Source organism: Neomonachus schauinslandi, chromosome 5 (assembly GCF_002201575.2).
Source record: "Neomonachus schauinslandi chromosome 5, ASM220157v2, whole genome shotgun sequence".
NCBI lineage: Eukaryota > Metazoa > Chordata > Mammalia > Carnivora > Phocidae > Neomonachus > Neomonachus schauinslandi.
In genome coordinates this window covers 25,784,830-25,802,210 of record NC_058407.1, presented here as the reverse complement: position 1 = coordinate 25,802,210, position 17,381 = coordinate 25,784,830, and the positions used below count along the sequence as shown (strand labels likewise).

The 17,381-nt window shown below is 40.9% G+C and overlaps 1 protein-coding gene across 1 annotated transcript in view; it reads right to left on the bottom strand.

Annotated features, from left to right (window-relative positions):
* Positions 1-16,108, bottom strand: part of NDUFA12 (NADH:ubiquinone oxidoreductase subunit A12) — a 28,579-nt gene extending 12,471 nt beyond the window's left edge. Inside the window, exons 1-3 of the mRNA XM_021687528.1 lie at positions 15,980-16,108; positions 14,997-15,079; positions 12,468-12,555 (exon numbers count right to left, since the gene is read on the bottom strand). Of these exons, the coding sequence (XP_021543203.1) occupies positions 12,468-12,555; positions 14,997-15,079; positions 15,980-16,065 (257 nt within the window). The 5' untranslated portion in view covers positions 16,066-16,108. The remainder of the gene's footprint in view (positions 1-12,467; positions 12,556-14,996; positions 15,080-15,979) is intronic.
* Positions 16,109-17,381: the final 1,273 nt, after the last annotated feature.

Here is a 17,381-nt window from a genome sequence, read left to right as displayed (position 1 = left end):
AATCCTTCTCTAGGTGAGATTATGCAGCTACTGAACGGATTCATACACTAGCACAGGGCATCCCTGGCACCGGGCAACTCAGAGAGACAAGAGGACAGAGCACAGCTTGCCAGCTGGGCAACATCCGGTGTCCCTCTCACTAGAGACTTCGCAGTAGTTCTCGAAGGCGGCAGCTGCTCACCCAGCCATCCAGGACCGATTCTTCTTCTTATTTTTTTGGCTCCCTAGGTGACAAAGCACAGGCTCAAAGAAGATGAGAGCTGTATCAGGTGCAGGAGCTACCCTGACGTAAAGGCTTCATGCTCCACAAAAGCTAACATCTCCAGTGACAACTCCACAGCACAGCTTCCGGATTCCCATTCTCACAAAGGACATACCAGTTCTGAGAGCAGCAGTCTCAGGGAAGCCCAAACATAGCTAACTCACCAGGCATTTCTAATTCCTCTCATCAGATGCAATTTACCAATCAAGGATCAATTGTATTAGCAACATACAGTAGTTCCCGCTCATCTGCAGTTTTAAGACCCCCAGTGCATGGCTGAAACTGTAGATAGTATTAAACCTTACATATACTATGTTTTTTCCTATACATACATGCCTGTGATAAAGGTTAATTTATAAATTAGGCATGGTAAGAGACTAACAATAACTAATAATAATATAGAACAATTAGAATATGTTATAATAAATAAGTTGTGTGACTGTAGTCCCCCTGCCCCCTGTCTCTCGAAATACTATTGTACTGTTCTCAATGAGGTGAGATGATAAAATGCCTACATGATGAGATGAGTGACACAGGCACTGTGATGCAGTGTTGGGCTACTATCAACCTTCTGACTATACATCAGGAGGATCGTGTGCTTCCAAACCATGGTTGACCAGGGTGACTGAAACCATGGAAAGCAAAACGGTGGATAAGAAGGGACAACTGTAGTTGATACAATCTAAGCTGGTTTCTAGGGTAACAAAGCTAGGCATTTAACCAAAGATCAGATTCACTTAATCCTTTATCCACAATTCACGAAGTTGAATTGTATAGTACACTAGGTAAAATTACAATGAAGTCCTATCTCCATCATAAACATTCCATCTTGACCTAAAGACCAGTGTTTATCTGTCTACCCACCATCCCTAGTTGATTGTCTAACAGGCACCTCATACCTACACAGACAAAGTAGAATTCTTGATTATGTCTTCCAGTTCTGCTTTCCCCATCCTACCCTGTCTTCCTCATCTCAATAAATATACCAATAGTAGTTCAGGTCAAAAATTTTGAAGTTACCCTTGACTCTCTTCTCTTTCAAAATTTAATCCATCAGCAAATCCTCTGTCTTACTTCAAAATCTATCCCTGTGGTAGGCAGCCTCTAAGATGGCTTCCATGATCATAGACTCTTGGTATGCACATCCTTGTGTAACCTCTGTGAGATAATAGAAAATGTATATACTGGTCTCTGCACCCAGCTCCTGGCACAAAGCTCCTAAAACTCTCATAATTTCCTAGTGGTAACACTAGGAGCACCTACAGTTTTAATATTTGTCTTTGACTCTGATCCTGACACAGAGCTCCTAAAACCCTATAAATTCCTAAGTAGTAAGAGCAGTAAGAGCGTCTCTTGCTCTAACAAGGTGACTCTGGGTAGACTCCTGGATGGTCCTGGATGAGGTTTGTCACCAGAACGACCAAGCCATGATCAAAAGCTTGGAATTTTCGGCCTCACCCCCTAACTTCCTGACCGAGCTATAGCTGACTGGTCAGATGCACAGGTGATAACCAGGGCTTGTGAGGGGCATCTGAACAAGAGGCAGAGGAACTCAGTCTTGTGCGAAGTGAACCTTACCTGTGGGATCTGATGCTAGCTACCTACCTCCAGGGTCGACAGCGTCAAAAATGGGTTAAACTGTAGGACACCCAGCTGGTGTCAGAGACTTACTTGCTGTGGGGTAAAAATCTCTACACATTTGGTGACCAGAAGTGTCAGAAGTGAAGAGTTTTGTGCAAGTAGTAAAGAAGACTCACAAGAGAAACACACAGTAGGGAAGAACGGGATTTTACCTTACTAAGGAAGGAAAAGACTGAAGTTTTTTTTCCCCTTTCATCCTCTCTCCATGAGTACAAGCTGCATTTACTGACTCACTTCTAATAACTAAAATACAAGTTAAGTGTAGAATGTCACTTCTGAGATTAGGTTTTAGAAAGGCTATGGCCTAATGTATACTGTGTTAACTATACTTCAATTAAAAAAAAAAAAGAGAGAGAGGAGCACCTGGGTAGCTCAGTCAGTTGAGCATCTAGCTCTTGGTTTCAGCTCAGGTCATGACCTCAGGGTCCTGGGATCAAGTTCTGCATGGGGCTCTGCGTTCAGTAGGGAGTTTGCTTGAGGATTCTCTCCCTCTTCCTCTGCCCCTCCCTCTGCTCTCTCTCTAAAATAAATAAATCAAAAAGAAAAGAAAACTACTCACACACAGAAGGCTGTGGCTTCCATCTCAGGTGATCTCTTTACTTGCTCTCAGGAAGCCATATCCAGAGATGGCCTTGTGGAAGGACCCACAGGAGTGATCGCAGAAGCAAATCTTGGAGGTCTGCCTACAGCCTGTGAATGAATTTGGCCATGGATCCTTCCCAAATCAAACCGTGAGGTGACTGCAGCCCCAAATGGTATCTTGAGTGTAGTCTGAAAGGTCCTAAACCAGAGGCATCTAGCTAAGTTGCACTCAATTCCTTACCCACAGAAATTGTGAGATACTGTTTATTGTTTTAAGCTAAATTTGGGATAATCTGTTATACAGTAATGGATAACTAATACCCCAAAAACTCACAACCTACATTACTAGCACCTTAGTCCAGCCTCCATCATCTCCTGCCCAGACAACTACATACAACAGCTTCCTAAGTGATTAGTCTGTTTCCATACTGCCCCTTCCCTCATTCTTCACAGCAATGACAGAGATGCTTTAAAAATGTAAATCATAGGCAGTAATCTCTTGGACATCACCCTTAGCAACATATTTATGGACATGTCCCTCAGACAAGCGAAACAAAAGCAAAACTAAACTATTGGGACTACACCAAAATGAAAAGCTTTTGCACAGCAAATGAAACCATCAAGAAAACAAAAAGGCAACCTAGAGAATGGGAGAATATATTTGCAAATGATATATCCAATAAGGGATTAATATCCAAAATATATAAAAAATTTATTATAGAGCTCAACACCGAAAGACCCCAAATGATCTGATTTTAAAATGGGCAGGGGCACCTGGGTGGCTCAGTCAGTTAAGTGACTGCCTTTGGCTTAGGACCTATCTCAGAGTCCTGGGATTGAGCCCCATGTTGGGCTCCCGGTTTGGCAGGGAGTCTGCTTCTCCCTCTTCCCCTGCTCATGCTCTCTTTCTCTCTCTCAAATAAATAAAACCTTTAAAAAAAAAAAAAAAAAAGGGCAGAGAGGGCGCCTAGGTGGCTCAGTCAGTAAAGCGTCTGCCTTCAGCTCAGGTCATGATCCCAGGGTCCTGGGATTGAGCCCCGCGTCAGGCTCCCTGCTCATCGGGGAGTCTGCTTCTCCCTCTGCCCCTCCCACCAGATTGTGATCTCTCTCTTTCTCACAAATAAATAAGTCTTTAAAAAAAAAATGGGCAGAGGACCTGAACTGATATTTTTCCAAAGACATAGAGATGGTAAACAAATACATGAAAAGATGCCCAACATCACTAATCATCAGGGAAATGCAAATCAAAACCACAATGAGATATCACCTTATAGCTGTCAGAATAGCAACAAAAAGATGAGAAATAACAAGTGTTGGTGAGGATGTGGAGAAAAAGGAATGCTTGTGCACTGTTGGTGGGAATGAAATTGGTGCAACTACAGCGAAAAACAGTATGGAGGTTCCTCAAAAAATTAAAAATAGAATTACCATATGATCCAGTAATTCCACTACTGGGTATTTACCCAAGGAAAATGAAAACACTAATTCAAAAAAATAAATGCACCCCTATGTTAACTGTAGCATTATTTAAAATAGACAAGACATGGAAGCAACTTAAGTGCCCACCCATAGATGAATGGATAAAGAAGATGTGGTATACATATACAGTGGAGTATTAGCCATAAAAAAGAATGTGATCTTACCATCTGTGACAACATGGATAGACTAGAGGGTATTGTGCTAAGCAAAGTCAGTCAGACTGAGACAACAAATACCATATGATTTCACGTAGAACAAACATACAAAACATATAAAAAACAAAACAAAAAAATAAAAAGCAGAAACAGACCCATAAATACAGAAAACAAACTGATGGTTGCCAGAGGAGAGGGAGACAGGGTGATAAGCAAAATAGGTGGAGTGGGTAAATAAATAAATAAAACAAGTACAGTAATGAATTATAACCCATTATTAAAAGCGGAGTTCATAATGATATAAATAAATGAGCAGACTGTAAGTTTGATGAGTAATATATATAACTCATATAACTTCAAAGTACATCTACACAAAATGCTAATTAATTGCAAAGGGAAAGCTTTAGAAAGGAAAAACCTGGCAGAGCCACCAAAACTTTAGAAAGGAAAAACTACCCTGAATTATTCAAGTGAGAGAACTTACCACTAATGGGACAAATCAGAATAGGGTGCCACCTAATAGAATGCAACAAGAACATGATACGGCTTCTGTGATAGTCCTGCTCAGGACACAAAGCCTGAATTTAGTCATGAAACTAGACTGACGGACCCACACCGAAGGACTTTCTACAACATAACCGGCCTGTAATCTTCAAAAGCACAAAGATCATGAAAATCAAGGAAAAGCTAAGGAACAAATCTAGAGTGAGACTAGAGAGAAATGAGATCCATATGAAATGCACGATTATATCCTCTGGCTATAAAAGACCTTGTTGGCAAAGTGATGAAAATGGAATGGGGTCTGAAGATTAGACCGTACTGGTATACCACTGTTAATTTTCTGCCTTTGATGGGTAAACTGTGGTTACATAGAATATCCTTGTTTGTAGGAATCACACACTTGAGTATTCAGGTCATCCCTTTGGCAACCTACTTTGAAATGATTCAGATACTTGTAACTTCTCAGAAAGTTTAGGACTGTTCCCAATTTTAAAAAATTGTAAAACAGATCACATCCTACTTTACCTTCCAGTGACTTTCAAAGAAACTTAGAAAAAAGGCCAAAAAACCATGGCTCACCACATCTACATGATCTAGGTTCTAGCTATTTCTCCTACTTCATTACCTAAAATCTTCCTTTCACTCATTCCACTCCAGCCAAACTGGCCATATTGCTGCTCTTTGAATACAAGCAAATAAATCTCAACACACAGGCTTTTGCCCTGTGGCTCCTACTGCCTGGACCTCTTCCCCCCCTTTCTCTGGCTTACTCCCTCCCCTCTTCAAATGTTAGTTCCTCAAAGACGCCTTCCCTAACCTCCAAATAAAACAGCCACCAGACCTTCCCATTACTCTTTATCTCTATGAATGCCAGCTTCATGTTATCTTCCTTGCATTTATCATTGCCTAAAACATAGAACACATTTGTTTTTCTGCCTTCCCCGCAATGAGAGCAAGAACTTTGTTGTATTACTGTCGTATTCCCAGTGCCTACAACAGTTCTTGGCACCTGGTAGGCATGCAATAAATAGTTATTTGAATGAGTAACGATGATAAATTGTGTTATTCACTAATTTAAATGTAAGATAATACCAGACTCTAATTAAAGATGATCAACCCAACTTCAAATTTTTTCATGGATCAAAGGTAAGAATCCACAAATTTAGAATTCCACAGTGTATTACACTCAGCAAAGGGGGGTCTGAGAAACAAACAGCTAAACTTGTCCAACAGTACTTCTCCCTACATCATAAGACTTTAAGCTTCCCTTACAAACAAGGGTCATCAAAGGTACTCAGCCCTTAGGAGGATCCTCTCCACAAAGAGATTCAGCTTTATATCCTCAACTGCCCTCAGGCTCCTGCTGGAGTGATGTTTCTTCTACAGCTTTGAGCCTCCTTTTTCGTGTGATCTCAGATCATATAAAAGAACTTGCTTGGCTGATTTTAGTACTTTTATCTTTTCATATTTTTTACTACTTTATCATTTTAAATGTGTTTCATCACATAATTTAAATCAGTTCCCCCTTGCCCCCACCGCACAGTTTCCCAAAATACAGACCATGAGCACTGATGTAAAGATGAGTGCTTTGAAGGAGACAGATTTCAATCCATCTGAGATCTGAACAAGACAGCCCACAGGCCTTCTGCATCCTCCCAGGACTAACCCCGCCCCCAAAACAATCAACTAAACAAATAACTAGGACACCTTGCCTCCTAAAACCAAATTCCACTTTGAGACCTGGGACTCCAATAGTGCCTCTGACATATAAAATGTCCCTTGAGAGAAAGGAGATAGCTCTTAACCTAAAATCACAGTCCCTCAGACCTTAAAAGAACCATAGGCTATTACTGCCCATTAAAAAGAGCACAGGGGTGCCTGGGTGGCTCGGTTGGTTAACCGAGCTGTCGGACTCTTAACTTTGGCTCAGGTCATGATCTCAGTCATGGTACAGAGCCCCACAATGAGCTCCACGCTCAGCATGGAATCTGCTTGAGCCTCTCTCCTTCTCCCTCTGCCCCTCCCCCCCCACTCATGTGTGCATGTTTGTTTTTTTCTCTCTCTAACATAAATAAATAAATCTTTTTTTTTATTTGCTTCCAATCCAGGGAGAGTATATATATATATTTTAAAGATTTTATTTATTTACTTGTAAGAGAGAGAGAGAGCACAAGCAGGGGAAGCAGCAGAGGGAGAAGTAGTCTCCCTGCTGAGCAAGGAGCCTGATGAGGGACTCAATCCCAGAACCCTGGGATCAAGACCTAAGCCAAAGGCAGACACTTAACCGACTGAGCCACCGAGGCATCCCTAAATAAATAAATCTTAAAAAACACATAAAAAGAGCACAAAATGCAGCCTCAAATGTAACATCACTGCTGCTTTCTCATGTTAAGAGCCCCTGAGTTTTATATAAAGACATAATCCAATCCAGGCATACCTCGGAGAAATCACAGGTTTGGTTCCAGACTAACACAATAAAGCAAATATTGCAATAAAGCAAGTCAAATGAGTTTTTTTGGTTTTCCAGTACATGCAAGTTATGTTTATACTACACTATAGTCTTTTACGTGTGCAATAGCAATATGTCTAAAAAAAAAAACCCAACATGCCTTGATTTAAAAATACTTTATTGCTAAAAATACTAACCATCATCTGAGCTTTAGGGAGGGTTTTTTTTTTTTTTTTAAGCTTTTAGGGAGTTTTAATCTTTTTGCTGTGGAGGGTCTTGCCTTGAGGTTGACGGCTGCTGACTGACCAGGGTGGTAGGGTGGCTGTGGCAATTTCTTAAAATTGCAATGAAGTCTGTCACACTGATTGACTCTTCTTTTCATGAACAATTTCTCTGTAACATGCAATGCTGTTTGACAGCACTTACCCAGAGTAAAACTTCTTTCAAAATTGTGGAGTCAATCCTCTCAAACCTGCCACCGCTTTATCAACTAAGTTTATGTGATATTCTAAATCCCTTGTTGTCATTTCAACAATCTTCATAGCATCTCCACCAGGAGTAAATTCCATATCAAGAAACTACTTTATTTGCTCATCCATAAGAAGCACAGGAGGAAAGAGGCATAAGAAGAAGTGTTTGGGATGATAGAAATATCCTGTATCTTCATTTGGGCAGTGATTACACAGGAATGTTTATTGTCAGAAGTCATTAAAGGCACATTTGAAATTAGTTCATTTATTGTTTGTAACTTATGCCTTAATAAATTGATTTTAAAACTTATAAATAATTCATCTGGAAAAAAGAAAAAAGGAACTCATCTGTTCAAGTTTAATCATGAGATTGCAGTAATTCAGTCACATCTTTAGGCTCAGCTTCTAATTCTAGTTCTGTTGCTATTTCTACATTTACGTCCATAGTTACTTTATCCACTCAAGTCTTGAACCCTCAAAACCATCCATGATCAATAAGTTGGAATCAACTTCTTCCAAACTCCTGTTGATATTTTGAACTCTTCCCATGAAAAAACAAATGTTTTTAATGGCATCTAGAATGGTGAATCCTTTCGAGGTTTTCTTTTTTCTCTTTAAAGATTTTATTTATTTGACAAAGAGAGACACAGCGAGAGAGGGAACACAAGCAGGGGGAGTGGGAGAGGGAGAAGCAGGCTTCCCGCCGAGCAGGGAGCCCGATGCAGGGCTCGATCCCAGGACGCTGGGATCACGAGCCAAGCCGAAGGCAGACTCTTAATGACTGAGCCACCCTAGGCGCCCCTTAGAAGGTTTTCAATCTACTTTGCCCAGATCCATCAGAGGAATCACTACCTATGGCAGCTCTAGCCTTATGCAATGTATTTCTTAAAAGAAACCTGAAAATCAAAATCACTCCTTGATCTGTGGGCTAGAGAATAGATGCTGTGTTAGCAGGCATGAAACAACATGAATCTCATTGTCCATCTCCACCAGACCTCCTGGGTGACCAGGTACATTGTCAGTAAGCAGCAATATTTTGAAAGGAATCTTTTTTTCTGAGCGGTAGGTCTCAAAAGTGGGCTTAAAATATTTAGTAAACCACGTTGCAAACACATGTGCTGTCATCCAGGCTTTGTTCTTCTACTGATAGAGCACAGGTAGATTTATCTTAATTCTTAAGGGCCATGGGATTTTCTGAACAGTGAATAAATACAGGCTTCAGCTGAAAATCACCAGCTGCATTAGCCCCTAATAAAAGAGCCAGCCTATCCTTTGAAGCTTCAAAGCCAGGCATTAACTTCGCTCTAGCTATGAAAGTCCTCAATGACATCTTCTCCCAATAGAAGGCTGTTCCGTGTACACTGAAAATCTGTTGTTTAGTGTAGCCACCTTCACTAATTACCTTAGCTAGATCTTCTGGAGAACTTGCTGCTTCACTTTGCACTTTTATGTTATGGAGACGGTTTCTTTACTTAAATTTCATGAACCAAACTCTGCTAGCTTCACTTTTCTTGGGCAGCTTCCTCACCTCTCTCAGCCTTCACAGAACTGGAGAGAGTTAGGGCTTTGCTCTGGTTTAAGCTCTGGCTTAGGCAATGTTGTGGTTCCAGAACACTAAAACTTTCTCCATATCAGCAATAAGGCTATTTCACTTTCTTAAAATTCTTGTGTTCACTGGAGTAGCACTTTTAATTTCCTTCAAGAACTTTTCCTTTGCGGGGCACCTGGGTGGCTCAGTCCGTTAAGCGTCTGCCTTCAGCTCAGGTCATGATCCCACGGTCCTGGGATCCAGCCCTGCATCGGACTCCTTGCTCAGCAGGGAGTCTGCTTTCCTCCTTCTCCCTCTGCCTGCCGTTCCCACTGCTTGTGCTCTCTCTCTCTCTCTAATGGATGGATAAAATCTTAAAAAAAAAAAAAAAAAAGAAAAGAACTTTTCCTTTGTATTCACAGCCTAGCTAACTGATGCAAGAGGCCTAGCTTTCAGCTTATCTTGGCTTTCGACATGCCTTCCTCACCAAGCTTTATCATTTTCAGCTCCTGATTTAAAGTGACAGACGTGCAACTCTTCCTTTCACTTGAACACTCAGAGGCCTTTGGTGGGTTATTAATTGGCTTAATTTGAATATTGTGTCTCAGGGAATAGGGAGGCCTGAGGACAGGAAGACAGGGGAGTGGCCAGTTGGTGGAGCAGTCAGAACATACGCAACATTTATTAAGTTTACTGTCTTATATGGGTGCAGTGCACAGCGCCACAAAACGATCACAATAGTAATATCAAAGATCACTTGATTATGGGTCACCATAACAAATATAGTAACAATGAAAAACTTGAATCTTGTGAGAATTGGGGTGTGTGGGTGGCTCAGTCAGTTAAGCATCCAACCCTTGATTTTGGCTCAGGTCATGATCTCAGGGTTGTGAGATCAAGCCCTGTGTCAGGCTCCATGCTGGGTGTGGAGGCTGCTTAAGATTCTCTCTCTCCCTCTCCCTCCACCCCCACTGCCACCCCAATAAAAATAAAATGAAATACTGCCAAGAATTACCAAACAGAGACATAAAGTGAGCAAATGGTGTTAGAAAAATGGCACCAACAGACTTGCTCAAGGCAGGGTTGCCACAAACCTTCAATGTGTAAAAAACTTATTATCTGATATGGACAGCACAATAAAGCAAAGCATAATGAAACTAGGTATGCCTATATCATGTTCTTCAAACAACATCACTGACAAGGGTCAACGCTCCTAATTAGTCCAAATAGCACACGAGAGGTTGAAAACTGATTATAGGTGAAATCTGACAAATGTGTTTTGCTTAGTTCACAATTTCCATTCTGTCCAATCAAGTAGCCTATTTAAATAAAATAAAATAAAAAATTCACTTCCTTAGTCACATTAGTCACATTTCACAGTGCCCTGGGCTACCTTAGAACACAGCACAGACATAGAACATTTCTATCATCAGAAAAAGTTCTATTGGATACTGCTGTATTTAAGCTGACAAATATTTTAAATTAACATTTAAAAAACAAGAAGTTTGGGCGCCTGGGTGGCTTAGTTGGTTAGGCGTCTGCCTTCAGCTCAGGTCATGATCCCAGGGTTCTGGGATCGAGTCCCGCATCAGGCTCCCTGCTCAGCGGGGAGTCTGCTTCTCCCTCTCCTTCTGCCCCTTCCCCTGCTCATGCTCATTGGCGGGCGCGGGCGCTCTCTCTCGTGCAAAATAAAAAATCTTAAAAAACAACAACAACAAAACAAGAAACCTCCCAATGAAATACACATTTCCACTTTCTATCTAGAAACCACTGGCTGAATTCTCAGCTGATGGAACTGGAAGTGAGGAATAGCACTGCTGTCCTCTTTGACGCAGTGTGTGCTTTTCAATCTAGAGTCCCCACTACTCCCTATTGTCTCAGACTGTACTTCACTCACTCATGTTACATGCCTGGATTTCTAATTCAGTCTTCAGAATAGAAGTGAATACTCTGAGATTATTCTAGTTTCTACTCAGTAGAGCCCGAAACGGTTTCTTTCTTTCTTTTTTTTTTTTTTTAAAGATTTTATTGATTTATTTGACAGAGAGACACAGCGAGAGAGGGAACACAAGCAGGGGGAGTGGGACAGGGAGAAGGAGAAGCAGGCTTCCCGCCAAACAGGGAGCCCGATGCGGGGCTCGATCCCAGGACCCTGGGATCATGACCTGAGCCGAAGGCAGACGCTTAACGACTGAGCCACCCAGGCGCCCCGCGAAACGGTTTCTGATGCTCAAGTTCAACTAAAACAAAACATCACAGTTACCTAACATACCTTATTTCTAGTTTTTGGTGAAATTTTCTAGACTGACTGTAACAGATTATCCAGAGTTTAATAACTGTGTATCAAACAAATGGCATTATTTTAGCAATCTATGAAATAGATAGGAGTACTTTGCTTTGAAATATTTTATATAAAATTTGATAATTCAAGTAAGAGCATTTAGAATTCAATGTCAAAATAGGTATATTATAGGGGTGCCTGGGTGGCAGAGCTCAGGTTGTGATCCCGGGGTCCTGGGATCAAGCCCCGCATCAGGCTCCCCTCCCTCTGCCGCTCCCCTTGCTTGTGCTCTCTTGCTCTCTCTCAAATGAATAAATAAAATCTTTTGGTATATTATAAAATTAGTTTTTAGAGACCTAAGGAATTTGAGGGCTCTCATTTTACAGATGAGAAAACTAAGCCCCAGAAAGATTAAGGAACTTGCTTAAAGTCAAATTGCCAAATATTCAGAGTCAGAATTCTTTATACTTTTTCCTTTATTCACAGCAGGTGATAACGTGGCATACTGTTTTTTCCCAAAGACAGGCACACCATTATATATGCCAACATATAATGTGATGTTGACATGCCTCCGTTAAGAGGTAGGGTCTTTGTTCTCCTTCATTAAGCCTGGGCACAGTTTTCTAATTGCCTCAACCAACGGAATGCAGAAATGATACTGGATGATTTCCAAGACTAAGTCAGTTAAGGCAATAGGGCTTTTGCCAAGTGTTCTCTCTAGAGCACCTGCCTGAGGAAGCCCAGGCTACCTGAGGGTGTTCCAACCCAATGCTCCAGCTATGCCCCTAGCTGACAGCCAGCACCAACTGCCAGATACTGAATGAACAAGTCTTCAGATGATTCTGGCATCCAGCCTTTGAGTCTTCTACCTGACACTGTGGAGCAGAGATAAGCTATGCTGACTGTGTCTTGCCTGAACTCCTGACCCATAAAAACTATGAGAGATAAATACTTGTTGTTTTAAGACACAAAGCTTTAGGGCTCTTTATTACACAGTCACCATACCTGGGACAGATGCTTTCAGAATACCACTGTTTTATAAATAGATATTCAACAAATATTTGTGTAATGAAAAAAATACTGCCAAGCCAAATAAAATAAAATGTTGACTTAGTTTACCATTCAGGGGGCACCATGCTTCCATCCACATCCCAAAATGTGTTTTTGCCATTCATTTCAGTAGTATATATAACCCATCGGTGACGGCCTGGGTGGAAAGATCAACATTTATAAAGATGTGAGGAAATAAAGACAACCTAACAAAACAAAAACAAACAAAAATAAGCATAATTGTATAATATCAAAGAAGACAACTATTTTTTATTAATAAAAGACTTTTATGTGCTCTTACGTAAGAGAAAAGTTAGAGGAAGAGCACTCTGGGTATATTAGTGGAGGCATGCCTCGGGAAGTATATGGCAAGCTTTTATCAATAGCCTGGCAGCCTCAAGAGCAAAATCCCTACACTGAGACTGAGACCCACTCTGTGGCTGGGGCTCAGGCATTTCCCACAGTGGAGAACTCTTGCTTCTCCCCTGTCCTTCTGCCAAGGGAGTAGAGGAGAGTAGGGGAATGTGTTCCCAGCTGTTCAGGGTATCAGGAGAGAAAGTGCTCTTCTGAGACTGGGGCAGGAGAAATGCATTCACAGCAGTCATACTCATATGTTTCCATATAAATATTTTAAAATGACCACAGAGATCCTTTTGGAAATTGGTGATCATACATAATAAGCAAACATTATAAACAATGGTCAGATAAGTAAGACAGCTCATGTCATCAAAACAGTATGGCAGCATTCTTTATTTAACAAATTTCTGTGGAATAGTTGGGGGCCTAATTACAATTTACAGGAATGTTTCTATTCTACTAAGTTGAGCAGAGACCTGGATTCTAATCAAGACTTTGTCACTTATTATCAATGGATTTTAGATAAGTTTTATGAGCCTCAGTTTCTCTATTAAAAGTGGATGAATATAGGGGCGCTGACTGGCTCAGTCGGTAGAGCATGAGACTCTTGATCTCAGGGTTGTAAGTTCAAGCCCCATGCTGGGTATAGAGATTACTTAAAAATAAAATCTTAAAAAAAAAGTGGATGATTATACCTACATCTTCAGGTCGCTATGAAAATTAAATATCACACACATACATCTAGTTTAGCACTGGGCAAAAAAGTGCATAATAAATGTTAATTCCTTCCACCTCTTCCTTACTGCCCCTATCCCCCAAACAGAAAATACTGAATTCATCCCTGTAATGTATTTTAAGCCAATAAACAAAAAGTAATCTGCATTTACTTTATAGAGTTTTCTTTTTTTTTTTAAAGATTTTATTTATTTATTTGACAGAGAGAGAATGTGCACGTACATGAGAGAGCACAAGCAGGGGGAGTGGCGGGGCAGAGGGAGAGGGAGAAGTAGGCTCCCCACGGAGCAGGGAGCTGGATGCGGGCCTCAATCCCAAGACCCCAGGATCATGACCTGAGCTGAAGGCAGATGCTTAACCGACTGAGCCACCCAGGAGCCCTTTATAGAGTTTTCCTAGGTAAATACATAATCAACAAATATCAACTAATGCTATTTAAATACGACCTTATGTATTAAAGGAAATACAGATTTTTCAAGCACATCTAAGATTCTCTGGAGCCCAGGTGCCTTTAAGGGGCCCCTCTGGCATCCCCCTGGTGCTAAGGCATCTGCCTGGGCCTCTCCCTACAGCCCTAGGCAGCTTCTTAACTATCCTGAAGCCTTCTCCCAAGCCCTAGACCAAATGGAAACAATAAAGCTTTTTGCAGGGAAAAAAAAAAATTCAAGATTTGCTTCTTCTGTTAGAGACATCAATCTTGAGAATAAGTAACTAAAAGTAAACTACAATCCAATTAGGCAGGGGAATGTGAAGGCAGATGAAAAAACCTTGGAAAAGGTTTCACAGAATTATTAGGCCATGATGATAGAGATGGGCCTTAACAATCTCACAATATACATATATCAAAATTTTAAATGTACATACTTAGACTCAGCAATTCTACTTCCAGGAATTTATTCTTACAATACTTAAACAAATGAATGTGGATGTAGTTACAAGCGAGTCACTGCAGCATTGTTTCTAATAGCATAAGGTTGAAGGCAATCTAAATATCAGTGCTTGAAAGAAGAATGATTCTTTCATACAGTGGAATATTGTGTTGCTATTAAAAAGAATGCTAATTTTTTTAATAAAAAAAAACACAAAAATTCAAACAAAGAAGAATGCTATAGATACATCCAACTTACCACTATGGAAAAATGGCCCATAGTTTTAAGTAAAAATATTTCCATTTACAAACAACATACATAACATAATCCCATGAAATTAAAAAAAAAAGGTATGTTGTTTATACAGTCATAAAGAAGCTCTTTGTACATTATGGAAAATAGAGTCAAATCAAGTCTCAGGGCGCCTGGGTGGCTCAGTCGGTTAAGCATCTGCCTTCCACTTAGGTCACGATCCCAGAGCCCCCAGATGGGGAATCTGCGTCTCTCTCTCCCTCTGCTCCTTCCCCCAGCCCCTGCTCTCTCTCTCTCAAATAAATAAAATAAAAAATCTTAAAAAAAAAAAAAATCAAGTCTCAATCTCACTCTCATTATTTATACCAAAAAATACTGTACTCACCAAAAAACTGCTTGTTGTCTTCATAGTATTTGTTTCCATATTTGTCTTCCCCCACTAAGGTACCAACCCTCACATCATTTGCCCTGTGAATATCCAAAAAAAAAAAAAAAAAAAGAGAGAGAGAAACATTTTACAATGATTCTTTGTTCAAAGCACAAAATACAGTGATTATAACAACTTTCAGAAACAAAGTCTGCTGCATCGACTAGTAAAATGAGATGTGGGGATGGTCACTAGTTGTACACTTCTAGCCTCCATCTTCAGGATCAAGCCAGCCACTGCTGAAGAATCAGCTTCAGGTAAGAACTCTAGAATCCCTGCTCAAGTCGCCCCCAGTACCATGTAGACACATAGAAAAGATAGATCGACTCAGCGGATATGCTTAAAATTACACTAAATATATAGGTGCAATATCTTCAAGTTACAAGACTACTTTTATCTATTACTCCAAGGCCATGAAGCACTGCAGTTAGCAAAAAACCTCAGGAAATCTGAAAGCCAAAGTATTTCATCTTAAAATGATTCGAATGTCTCCAAGGCTTTTATTTGATTCTGGGTCTCCGATTCGGTTCCCGCGGACGATGCTGCGCCTCCAACTGAACCAATGTCAGGACTAGTAGGGGCCGTTATGATCATCTCCGCCAATGCCTTACTAGTACAGAGGAGGAAACTGAAGGCCAGTGAAGGTAAAAACTTTCCCAAGGTCAGAGCGTAGGGCAAAGCTCACTACTCTCCAGAAAGCCGGGCAGGGGTGCAGCCCACACGCCCTCGACTCTTACTGTCTCTACAGCTGGCTCTGATCCTGTCTCAAGGAGACTCCTGGACACACACTTCGGCCTGGGGACGCAGGGCAGAGATTGGGCAGATTGTCCTTGACAAGAGCTGCGAATTCGCCAAGGGGATCCAAGCCCGGGACTCCTTCCAAGAAACCAGCTAACTCAAGTATAATCCCAGAGGCCAAGAGCATGGCTCTGGCCGCCTACCTGAAGAAAACCCGCAGATAGCCACGGAGGCCGCCGTGGCCGCTGACCTGCTGCAGCCCGCGTTTCAGGACCTGCAAGAGCTCCATCTTGTCCCGTAGGCCCAGCCTCCCGGGTACGACGCTCAAAACACACCGGAGGAAGCGAACACTCGGCAGGACGGTACCCACTACGAAAAGTTCCCGCTCGCGCACGCGCGCAAGAAAGGCGGGGATGGCTCTACGCATGCGCGGAGCTAGAGCTTCTTTGCGCGACCACTTTACGGTTTGCCGGCAAACGCTCAGCTAATTTCCCTGGGAAGCGAAGGCACGGTAATTACTAAGTTTTTAGGGGCTCTATTTAAAGCGCGGGGCATGTGGTAGAGAATTCACCCAGACTAGGCTTCCGTAGGTGGAGGTTCCTCCTCGAGGGACCTCAGTGTCTAGGACAAGAAATCCTTTCTTGTCCTAGAAACAAGATACCATTAACAAATTCGATATTGAATACATTCGATATGAGTACATGTACTAGTGTAGGTAGGAGAGCGAGGAGGATGTATAGAAAAGTATAAGTTTAATATCTGCTCTCAAAGATTTAGTTGCAAAGTTAAAATTCAAATTAAAACGCTTAAAAATTTATTAGAAAACTAAATCGTGCGTGTTACTTAAAATTTTTAAATAATAAAGGATATTAAATGAATATTTCAATTTTCCAGTGTCTATTTTATTTTACGTAGTATGCTTTAAAACTTGTGTTTTTGTTTCGTTTTGTTTGTGTGTGTGTGTGTGTCCTTCCAATTTATTTGACGAAAAAACTGGCAGTTTCTCCAGTAGAGTGTTCCACAGTCTGGATTTTGTTGATCATGTCCCTGTGTTCCTCTATCCCCTGTATTTCCTGTGTATTTGTAATTACACCTAGGTGCTTGCCCAGATTTGTGGTTTTTTTATGTTTTTAGGTATATTTTATAGGTGATGATATCTTTCCATCAGGAAGCATACATGGTGTGTTTCACTTTTTGTGATTTTTAGCAGACATTGGTGAGCATTGCCTAAATAATTTCATTTTCTTCTTCATTAGTCACAATTGTTAAAGAGACACTTCCCTTCAACTATCTGGTTCCTGATACACAGTTCATATAGAAAAGGCAGGATGGGTGCTTGATTCTCTCTTTTATTTAAGTATTCAAAATTACAAGTTGGTTCCCTAGCATCTTTTTTTTTCTTTTGTGCAAAAAACACAACATAAAATGTACTATTCTAACCATTCTTAAGTGTATAGTAGTGTTAACTATATGCACATTGTTGTACACCAGATCTCTAAGCCTTTTCATCTTGCAAAACTGAAACCCTATATGCACTGAACCACCATAACATTTCATTTCAGATAGTTGCTATAAGTGGAACCATGCAGTACTTGTCTTTTTGCA